Genomic DNA, 11,486 nt, shown 5'->3' with positions numbered 1-11,486 from the left:
TCTTGCTCATTTCATTCTTTAAGGAAACTCTACTCATAAAACTGTTGCCATACATGTTTACTTTTGTAGAAGTACTTTTACGAAAGTACTTTTAAAAAAGTACTTTTAAAAAAGTACTTTTATTACATGAAAGCATTTTTATGAAAGTACTTTTACGAAAGCACTTTTATAAAATCATTTTTACGAAAGCAATTTTATGAAAGTACTTTTATGTAAGTAATTTTATGAAAATACTTTTACAAAACATCTATGCCATTTGGTAAACATTGATTATTGGAGAACTGAGCTAGCGGTTTGTGAATAATGGCACAATTTTTTATTTTTTTGAAGAATAAAAATGAGTAACATAGGATGCTTGTGAATCTAAAAAGAATTAATTTTTAAGAAAAAAAGTATTTGGTTCATAACAATATTTTCTAAATTTGCCTATTTTCACCTATTCTTTTCCATTTTAGAATTTCATCTTATATAAGAATGAAAAAGAATAAAAATTGAACCAAACATAGCCTTAAGTGCCACATCAGCAAAACACTGAACGAAAAAATGACGAAGTGATGCTTATGTGGCAGCGTTTATTCAATAAACGCCCATGATTCCAAATCCACGCATAATTATTGATCCATAAATTTTGCCACGTCACACTAACGTTGACTCACCCACGACTGACCCACATGGCCACATTACTCGAATACTCGTACAAGACTCTAAATGGTTACCCTTTTGCTAGTCTATAAATACGATCTAGTGACGACTAACCAGCAAAGAAATCTCAAATCTCCCTCTGGTTTGGTTTGCGAAGAAAGGAACCAAAAGTGAATCATGAGAGAAACCATGGAAGCTCAAGAAGGAACTCAGCAGCCACAGCTTGTGCTAGCCCACAAACTATTCCTCCTAACCCATCCAGATGTCGAGGACATCGAGAAGGTCCGCCTCAGGGAGGAAGTCTTGTCATTTGTTAAAGCCAATGGTAATCCACCGTTTCTCCTTCATTTCCGGTCTACGATTCTGTAGTAAAGCTCATTAATTCTTTATTACGACATTGTTCCCTTTAAGATTTAAATTCCATCTGCAGACATGGCTCCTCTGTACGAAACTCTAGCTGCTAATTCGATTTTGGAGATGGATCAGGCAATTTTGGAATCCATGCGCACAAAGATTGATGAAGAGCTCAAGAAGCTTGATGATAAGTGAGTCAATTTTCTTTTTTTTTTCATTTCTTATTTTACTGCATTTTTCTGTAAGCTTCTCATAATTGGTTCATTTGATTGTTAAATTTCTGGTGATTTATGGTCTATCTAGAGGTTTAACACCCCTAGCTAAATTTGAAGTAAAAAAATTAGGTTAAACATGCATATACAGGAAAAAGCCTTCACCTTAAGAAACGTAATTTCTACGAAGAGGGGGCTGTAGGACTTATTATAAGATCAATTCAATGTTTCATTATTCTTTGCACTAACTTCGGCTAGTCTTTTGAGGTTTTATTCATTAGAATTTGGATTTATTTTTATCTTTTTCAAAAAAAATGGGGCCTTAATCAAGAGAGACCTATTTCAGCGAGATATATGTTTAAGTATTCTTCATTTTTGAAAAATTTGACTGTTTGTCAGATACAAACGTCATTGCTTTGTCCTGCTTAAGTGTTGCTTATCTTTGTTCGCCCATGTCGTCTCTAATGGTGTTCGGATTTCTAATTAGAGAGAGAGAGAGAATGAGAGATGGTGTTTAATTGTCTTTTAGGAGTTTTTGTTAACTAGATACCACCTTATGAATTTCAATTCCTGTCTCAAGCAGTCCAACAACATTCCGTCAGAATTTATTTTATTTTTTTCCTCCTTTCTTAGCCTGAAAGCAGGAACATAGAAAAGTAAAAAATTAAACGTAAGCTTTCAAAAACCTCCATCTTTATCTAATCTTGTTGAGTTCTAAACTAACAAATATCAGCTTCCTCTGGAAAGCTGCCAGAACCCAGTAACCATAATTTGGACCTCATGTCAATACTATTAGGTGGTAAGACTGCAACTAAGTGGGGTTTGAGGGAACAAATCTTTTGGGCTAATTTGTAATATGTATGAATGGGTGAGAGCTTGGTCTTTGTAAAATAGAATGTAAAGTTGTAAACATGGTTTTCAAAACCGGACTGGACCGGACGGTTGGACCGGAAAACTGGGAACCGGTCACCTGACCGGTTCCGTTTTCCCCAAAAACCGGATTTCCCCTCAAAACCGTTGATTTTGGTCAGCGAACCGCTGAACCGGGCAGTTAAGCGTTCGAACGGTTTTGACCTTTTTTATTTTTTTTTAAATTATTTATTTTTCTGTCAGAACGGGCCGAGCATTCGGTTTGAACGGTTGGACTGTTCGACCCGGTAACCGGACCCCTGACCGGTTTGGTTTTAAAAACCATGGTTGTAAATACTATTTTCTTTTAGTGAAAGCCCTGCTATTCGCCAAAAAAAAAAGACTGCAACCAAGAGACAATTTTCTTCTCATCATGCATCACATGCAAAAGAGATAGGATCTGCTAAGACTTGTTGATATATTTTTGTTTTTATAATATCACTCTTATTTATCACTTTCAAAAAGACCCTAGAGATGACATGAACCATGCCTACCAACATTGAAATCATTTGATAGCTAGCAAAGATCCTTCAGGTGAATTTATTCTTGGTTATCATTTGGGCAATCTAGAAAGAAAAAAAAAGTGCAAACTTTCTTCCTTTTAAGCAAATAACTTTGGAGATACCCCTTGGACTTTTGGTAAGTTATGGAAAACTGTGATAACAAACATTCATGGTATGGAAGCAAATGATTGAGATGCAGTGTTGCATGCAAGCACTTCCTTAACCTTTCCTTGGAATCTATTTCGTCCCTTCTCCCCTTGTTTCTTCAATTCATGATGTAAAATGTTATATCAGGTAACCGAATAAGTTTTGGGAAGACCCGTGGTGGGTTAACTTGGTATTCAAGGATAGATTTCAATTCTGTATTCCATTTCTTTACATAACAATAAGTTGGTCTCTCAATGTGCCTCCTTTCCAGAGCAAGTCTTGGTTTGGCACTTGGGTTTAAGAAGAGGCTTCAGGGCTTAGTGATTTTGAAATATCTGAATCTTTATCTACTACTGATACTCTAAAAGGAGTATTTATTGATGTATCTTTTTCTGATGTCAAAATCTATATTACGAACTCCATTAGATTATTTTCTTGTCCTTTTTATAAATCTCTCTTCTGGACCTCAAGGTACGAGGGTTTTCCTGTTAGGCCTTTTTGAGGACATGTTCCTCCGTAAATAAGGGCTTTTTTTGTGTGGAGGTAGTTCACTTGAAACTGATACTTGTGATAATCTCCAAAAGAGAAGGCCTAGGTGATTTCTCTCATATGACACAGGATTCATGTAGCCAATGCCAAATAGTTAGAACAAGGTTTAGATGCTAATGATCTCTGTTAAAGTGGCTCATTAGGTGAAGAAATTGAAAGAATTCAAGTGTTACTCAACAGATGACATTGTCAAGAATTGGCCACAGGTGGCAAAGGTCCCCTAGGTCAAGATCCCTTCCATCTCTCTCTTGTGACTCACTGCAGAAGTTTCTTAAACTACCCTTATGGTTTAGCTAATTGACTAACCCTACTGTTTAACTATTGTCTTAAACTACCCCTACTGTTTCTGATAAATGTCATCGTCGTTAAATTGTAATATAAAGGATGAAATGCCCATTTTACCCTTATGTTAAGAGAAAAACTGCAGGAGAGACAAACATTCTCTCTCCAAGTGGCAGCGATGGTGGCGGCAATGAGCAGGGTGCAGAGATGAGTATCTCTCAGATCTGATCTCAGATCCAGTATGCAGATTCCATGCTCCTTCTCCGGTGTCAACAATCGATTCCGGTGGACTCATGCTCCATGCTCCTCCAGCACCAACAATCGATTCTGGCAGTCAAATCCAGTCCAGATCTCAGATATGAATATCTTGGGGCATGACAACAAGCATTTCTAACGAAAGGAAGCAGAGGAGATTTGACTGAACACAATAGGTGCCTTGAGAAGAAGATGGTGGCAACTGATGAAGTTGTTAGTCGTGTTGTGAAGGAGCTTTTGGTGTGGATCGAGGTTAGAACGTTGCCTAGGCACAAGTCTCCATTAATGACGATGCAGGTTTCAATTCAGGAACCTCCATAATTGACAATGGGCTACATGCCATCTGCAACTATTTGCCTCTGAGGAGTTGAAACGGATGGAGATGAAAGAGGATGAAATTTGAAGACAATCTCTGACAGCTTTCCAAGATCAGATTCAAATCTGATAGTTGAATCTGAACCTGATCAGAGGATTGTAAATTTATAATGAGAAGACAAAAAGAATTACAATGATAATGTTTCCGCACTCAGACCTGTTAATTTATATGCGTAAACGGGTCGTGCGGAAAAGCCGAATTTTGGGTGTTTCTAACTTCTGGATTATCGGAAACGGAAAGGAGGTATAGGAACTTTGTAACTTGAAGCTCGGAACTTGGGACTAGTTCTTAATTAATTCCTAAGAAGTTCGAACATATACCATCATCTTTGCCACACCTAGTCAGTTCGAACAGCAACGTTACCATTCAACAGCCATCGTCTTTGTCTTTGTTCTTTACTGTTCCAAGCGACAGGGGTCAAGAATGTGCAGTTGGATGATGCAGCTTCTCAGTACTTTTTCAATTTTCTGTTTATGGTTGTTCCTCATCGGTGGTTCTTTCCTCCTACAATGGAGCCCAGCCCTATGTTGAATCTGAGGTGTCATCATATCTAACTGTAAAGCCCGTTGTGATCCATTGTCTCTTGTTGTTTCACCTGCAACATCTGCAATTTGGAACAACAAACACCCATTCAGCTTTTATTGCTATCTGAAAGAAATCTCATTTTCTATTCATCAAAAAAAAAAAAAAAAAAGAAATCTCATTTTCTCATGGTGGGCTACACCACCTTGGTTTTGACTTCCTAACAGGATGTCACCAAAAAATTATTTGGATGCCATCTTGATGAATTTCTGAGCTAAGGAAGAAGTTCACTTGGTCCTTTAGTGTGGTTCCAGCGGTTGTCTCAGACTGTATGTGTTCCATTTATTTCTAAGCTTTGTATAACCCCTCAGATCTGAGTATCTCTCAGATCGCTAATGATTGAAGAGTGAGATGGGCGTCTCTGGTTAGAGGGAAAACAGAGAGCTGAGAACACCTTCCTCAGAATGCCCTTTAGAATGGCTCCTTACTGTCGTCTCTCATATTCATCCTCAGCAGAGTTCTCAGAGTAGAAGGGAACTCTCCTCCTCAAGCCTTAGACTTAGACACTGCAATCTGTAGAACACTCTCAGCACGATCCATGACTTCGTTGTCCGATGACAGCTTCAGATCCTCAATCAACTGGAGGATCTCATCAATGGCTGAGAGGTAAGCAATTGCTGCCACTGCTCTTTGCCAACATCATCCTCTTCTCCACCACTGTCGATCTCTCCGGTGGCTCCATCTGTTATGGTTTATTGCAGATCTGATAGCCATGTGAGCAATGCCATTGGGGTTTGGATCTGTTACGAGACGATGCAGACATGGATGGTGATTCTTACCTCGTTTACAGAAGCCTGGTTTACAGAAGAGGGACAAAGGGTAATTGGGTTTAAAAAAAAAATTATACATCACGTGGTGTGACGTGTATGGATTTTGACGAAACATTAACAGATGCTAATGGTAGGGGTAAACCTAGTCAATTGTCAGAGACAGTAGAGGTGGTTTAAGACAATAGTTAAACAGTAAGGGTACAGTTTGTCAATTAGCTAAACAATAGTTAAACAGTTTGCCAATTAGATAACCATAGTTAAATAGTAAGGGTACAGTTTGTCAATTAGCTAAACAGTAGTTAAACAGTTTGTCAATTAGATGACCATAGTTAAACAGTAAGGGTACAGTTTGTCAATTAGCTAAACAATAGTTAAACAGTTTGCCAATTAGATAACCATAGTTAAATAGTAAGGGTACAGTTTGTCAATTAGCTAAACAGTAGTTAAACAGTTTGTCAATTAGATGACCATAGTTAAACAGTAAGGGTACATTTTGTCAATTAGCTAAAGAGTAGGGGTAGTTTAAGATATTTGCCCTGTATTTTATATGTCCTGTGTGACTAGGAGAGAGGTCTAGTAGAGCCTTTAGAGAAGTTATCTATCAAAAGGAATATATAACCATAGATAATCTATGGTCATCCTGACAGGGTTGATAGGCAATCTTTCTCTCATAAAGAACTCGTGGACGTTTGTTTTTTTGATGCGCCGGGTCATGCTACCCCTCGCCTTGTCTGACGTATTTTCTCCAAAATATCCAAAAAAAAGGGATAACCTTTAACCTTAGCAGCTTTCATGTGGCAGCTTTAGGTGGTGGCTTCTTCTCTGTATATAAAGTCACCAAGCACAACAATCCTTTCATATTTTCTTCTTCCTTCTATTGGGAATCTAGTTTATGTTTTAAATTATTGAAAAGTTCTACCTTCTATAGATAGAGTCTTTGCATGAGAATGCTATAAGATTCTGTTATTTTATTGACTCCTGTCTTGGTTTTTGAATGTTTGGGATGCATCTATTTGGAGCTTTGAAGCATTGCTTACTTTTTTTGAAATTGTTATTCTTATACACATCTTCTGGATGCATTTGAACAGAATTGCTGATGCTGAAGAGAATTTAGGAGAAAGTGAAGTTCGTGAAGCTCATTTAGCTAAATCCTTGTTCTATGTTCGAATCAGTGACAAGGTATATGCAAATGCTTTTCTTCTTGAGCCTCAACAATCCTCTCTTAGTTAAAAACAACACAGTTATGTTTTTGGCATCTTATTTAGCACTCTTATGTACTACTAGGAAAAAGCATTGGAGCAACTAAAACTGACAGAGAGCAAAACAGTAGCCATAGGTCACAAGATGGACATAGTCTTCTACAGCCTGCAGATGGGGTTTTTCTATATGGACTTTGATCTCATCTCCAAATGCATTGATAAAGCTAAGAAGTAAGATAAGATGTTTAAGAATTTCCTAATATCTCCAGGGCATCAATCACATTTTCAAAATTTATTCCTAATTTATGCACATGGATGGCAGTTTGTTTGAAGAGGGAGGAGATTGGGAGAGGAAGAATCGTCTTAAAGTATATGAAGGCTTGTATTGCATGGCTACTAGAAACTTTAAGAAGGCTGCAAATCTATTTCTGGATTCCATCTCAACGTTCACAACCTATGAACTTTTTCCTTATGAGACATTCATTTTCTATACCGTCCTAACAAGCATCATATCATTGGACAGAGTTTCTTTAAAACAAAAGGTAAATCTTTTGACCTTTTCTTTCTACATGTGGTCTGAGCTCTTTATACTTGGGGATGTTTCAATTTTAATCTACTCTTGCTAGGTGTTCCTGGTCTTTCTGTTTACATTAGAAATGGAACTTGTCAACTTGATTTTCCTTCTTTCAAGGGAGCTTGCTGATTGCAAAAGTTAATACATGTTAGGTAGTGGATGCTCCAGAGATATTAACGGTGATTGGGAAAGTCCCATATCTATCGGAGTTTTTGAACTCTCTCTATGGTTGTCAATACAAGTCCTTCTTTTCAGCATTTGGTAAGTGGGTACTTTGTAAGTTTCCACTAGCTTTTTTCATTTCATTTTTTGTGTAGAAGAAAAACTATGTTTGTTGTCAACATGATGATGACCTATAATGCAAGTGCCTTTGGTGTATTCCAGTGTTTATGACTTTTCGTTTCAAAAGAATAAATTGACAAGTATCTTTTATGGCTTTGTTATATCTGGTTGTCTGATACTTGGGTTTCTTTGGGGGGATGTGGCTTTCGTTTGGTGATATCGGATATCCCAAGGATCTATTGGGAGGTTGAGGACCTTGAGGTTACTCTACTAGCTGACTATTGTTGAAGTTTGTCAGACCGCTCTATTCTTCCTAGTTTATTGACCTTTTCTTGTGATGATCATCAGCTGGGTTGACAGAGCAGATAAAATTAGACCGTTACCTGCATCCACACTTCCGTTATTACATGAGGGAGGTGCGTACTGTTGTGTATTCTCAGTTTTTGGAATCATACAAGAGTGTCACTATGGAGGCAATGGCCACGGCCTTTGGGGTAACTGTGGACTTCATTGATCTGTAAGTCTCTTTCTTCATCTTAGATTATTTGTTCTCTGTTATTTTTATCGACTCCTCGTGTGAGATGTTCATAGACACTGCCCAATATTATCCTTGTATTTATTCAGGGAGCTGTCCCGTTTTATTGCGGCGGGGAAACTTCACTGCAAGATTGACAAGGTTGCTGGGGTCCTTGAAACAAATAGGCCGGATGCAAAGAATGCCCTATATCAGGCAACCATTAAGCAAGGGGATTTCTTATTAAACAGGATCCAGAAACTTTCTCGAGTGATAGACCTGTGAACTTCTGCAGTTGACCGGTGATGAGTTGATATTCCCCGCCTTTTTTGAAAACTTATTGGTAGGCTTTGTTACTTGGTTTTTTAAGAGCTGTTGTTGCTGTGACTTTGACAATTAATTAGGGTCAAGATGCGTGACCCTGGTCCTGGTGGGGCGGAAAATGGGATAAGTTAGCTGCAGGTCAGTAGTTGCCTTTGGAGTTGAGAAAAGTTACCAATGGATGAGAGATGCCTCCCTGATTCATTGTTTGTGCCATACCCGATATTTGATATTTGTATGATTATTAAGGGATGGGCCCGATGGTTGTACCCATTAATCTACGGAATTCTCGAATTAACATTCTGCCTCTTTTTTTTTTTTTTTAAATCTAATTTGAGAAATTGAATGTCAAAATCCGGATTAACATCGTGTTCCAATTTATGCAAGGAAATCAATCCTTGCGGGGGGTTTCAAGACATGCCAGCAAGAACCAAGAGTGGGTTAATGGAATGAAGCCAAAATCTACTCCCTGGTTCTCGACTCGGGTCCTCCCTTAACCCTAACTGTCACCTGTATAAGTATTTCTTTTTGATGCATAATGTGGAAATAATTGGTGTGCAAGTTTTCATCTTGGAGATGATGAAATAAACCACAATTAGACAAATTATTACTCTTTAACCGACTTCGGGAAAGACGTAGAATTGTTGCAAGTTGGATTTCTTTTCTTCCAGCTTCGTATATTGGGCGATCCCTCAGATAGGGGTATCGTCTGAGGGATCTTGTATATCTGCGATCCACGTCAGGCTTCTGCCCCAGCCTTCCACGTGGAATCTTGTAGGGCGATCCCTCAAATAAAACCACGTGGAATCTTGTAGCAAATCCCTCAGATGGGGGTATCGTCTTATTTTAATGTCTGTATATCTGCGATCCACGTCAGGCTTCTGCCCCACCCGTCCAGCCCCATTATCATATTTTGAACGTGTAGCAGCCTTTTAGGCCTTTTTTTCTGTGAATGTAGGTTGGGGAGATGGATGCAGCGAGCAGCATTCTTTTGGACTCCAAAACTAATTTTCCAGTTACTATTGTATAGACTCTCCTGTATGGATGATGTGTTCATGTTGGGCACTTGGATACTGGCCAATATGCCGGTAGGGTGTATTGCCCAGTGTCGGCCCTTTTTTTAGCTTTTACTTGTCATCTTTTTTTTGATTTTGGTTCAAAGGGGCCGGTTTAAATCCTGATTACCCTCTAAACCAGGCCCTGACTTGATACAGCAAGAGACTGATACGATACATATCAAATAATACGGGCCAATAGGTAACGATTTTTTGGACCTTGATCGGATCCATGCAACACCGATCCTAGGTTACTTTGTCCTTTTTTCTAGACATAAACGCAAAATTGATGTGCAAATATGGCAGGGGATTGAAGGATAGAGACGAAAGATGCATGATTAGACTTTCATATTTGAATTGTTTATTCTTTATATTACTCTATTAGGAAGGTTTTAAATAATATTTTTTGGAATTGTGAAATTACCCTAATTTCTCTGGCTGTGAATGTGATTAAAGCTTCTCTACATGATGAACGGAATTGGGATGCTAAAAGGTTTTACTTTTCTCTAATTTTAATTGCTTTTTATTGGGGGGGGGGGGTGCCCATCTGTTGTTTCCCTCATTAATGGTCATTTTTGAGTTTTAATTTTCTTTTGAGTAAAATGATTCATGGAAGAAAGTTTCCAAATATGAGCATGACCTTAACACTCAACAGAGTAGGGAGTTTGCTTCAGTTAAAAGTATGGATAATGGGATTTCCCCTGTTAAAAATGAGAATGTGCAAAGAAATACATAGAAAAAAAAAGTTATGGGGAGAAGAGAATAAGCAACCATTGCTTCCACTAGTTTCTGTAGTTTGGTCTCATACCTATTTCTCATCTGTTCCTCGTATATTTTATGGTTATCATTTTTTTTTTGTTCATCATCTTTTTCTTCTTACTTTCCTCCGAGGGTTCAGGCTGCATTTATTTCTCCATAAAATGGATATAACATTTTTCTGAACTAAAATATTGAAGCTAATTTACTTTGATGTAAACGGCAAAGAAAACATAAATTTTCACAGAAGTTTTTTCTTTTTGTGGTATTTCATAGAAAGAAGCTGAACCCTAACAACACTCCTCCCCGAGTCACTGACCAACTATGACTTTGAGCAAGGACTATTATAATATGGCATAGAGAGATCCATTGAACTTGAACCAACACCATATTTTATCTTCTAAAAGCACCCCAACTACACGAATTTGTATTGCCGCCTTGCGCCCTTGCCGGCGATTAGTTAAATTAAAGAAAACAGCTGGGCGCTGGACCTTTAGAGCCTTTAGAGCCGTCTGATTGGAATTTCATTAAACATCCATAGGCCCTGCCCCCAGTCCACTGGCACGAATTCCACGTGCCGAAATCTGACAGCAGCCAAACACCACCACTAGCAAGTATAATGATTAACTAGGAAAACACTACTATTAAATCATATTATACTAACAAAAGATGCTTAATTTCTGTTCTAGTGGATACTTAACTTTGACATAAATAAGCATGCACTAGCTTTAATTTATTTATCTCATTAAAAGTTGATCTTATCTTTATTGTATAGCCACGTCTGTATTTGTTTATCATTTTCTCTGTTTTGAGTGATGATGACGACTGTGAGAAGTAGAGGGTTGTCGTCAGTCACATGGGTGCACCATCTTCATTTAAAATTTTAATCCCTTAACTAATCAAACTCGATTTTCTTGCAGGTTTATTATGTCGTTGTAAAAGGCTTCACCTTCCTGGATGGTGGGTCTCTGATTCAACAACAATATACATTAGAAAACTAAATACAACCTTGTTGTTCTAAAAATGGCAAACAGAATAATAAGTGTTAAAATGATAATGAAAGGGTGGGGTTCAACTCTCGAATATCCACTTAGTTGGTGCTTCTTCGATTTGATTCCTTGTTTCCATTATTGGATGCACTTAATATATAATAAACTAGAGCTGAAGAGTTGGTCCTTAAAAGAGCTACTCCTCTCTGTCTCTG

At 37.9% G+C, this 11,486-nt stretch overlaps 1 protein-coding gene across 1 annotated transcript; it reads left to right on the top strand.

Annotated features, from left to right (window-relative positions):
• Positions 1-714: 714 nt before the first annotated feature.
• LOC148862583 (26S proteasome non-ATPase regulatory subunit 6 homolog) lies at positions 715-8,769 on the top strand. The gene is made up of 8 exons (XM_088976677.1): positions 715-967; positions 1,073-1,187; positions 6,670-6,760; positions 6,866-7,011; positions 7,103-7,322; positions 7,507-7,615; positions 7,985-8,153; positions 8,261-8,769. Exons 1-8 carry the CDS (start codon positions 820-822, stop codon positions 8,433-8,435), a joined length of 1,173 nt encoding a protein of 390 aa, XP_088832803.1. The 5' UTR covers positions 715-819; the 3' UTR covers positions 8,436-8,769.
• The last annotated feature ends 2,717 nt before the right edge of the window (positions 8,770-11,486 follow it).

The sequence above is a fragment of the Nelumbo lutea genome, chromosome 3, assembly GCF_056320005.1.
Source record: "Nelumbo lutea isolate HS-2025 chromosome 3, American lotus-T2T, whole genome shotgun sequence".
Classification (NCBI taxonomy): domain Eukaryota; kingdom Viridiplantae; phylum Streptophyta; class Magnoliopsida; order Proteales; family Nelumbonaceae; genus Nelumbo; species Nelumbo lutea.
Note: the sequence above shows the minus strand (reverse complement) of the source record. Positions and strands in the feature narration are given on the sequence as shown.

Coding starts and splice junctions, on each gene's coding strand:
- LOC148862583 (XM_088976677.1), top strand. CDS start 820: ATGAGAGAAACCATGGAAGCTCAAGAAGGAACTCAGCAGCCACAGCTT. Junction 1,188..6,669: donor CTCAAGAAGCTTGATGATAA/GTGAGTCAATTT, acceptor GCATTTGAACAG/AATTGCTGATGCTGAAGAGA. Junction 8,154..8,260: donor ACTGTGGACTTCATTGATCT/GTAAGTCTCTTT, acceptor GTATTTATTCAG/GGAGCTGTCCCGTTTTATTG.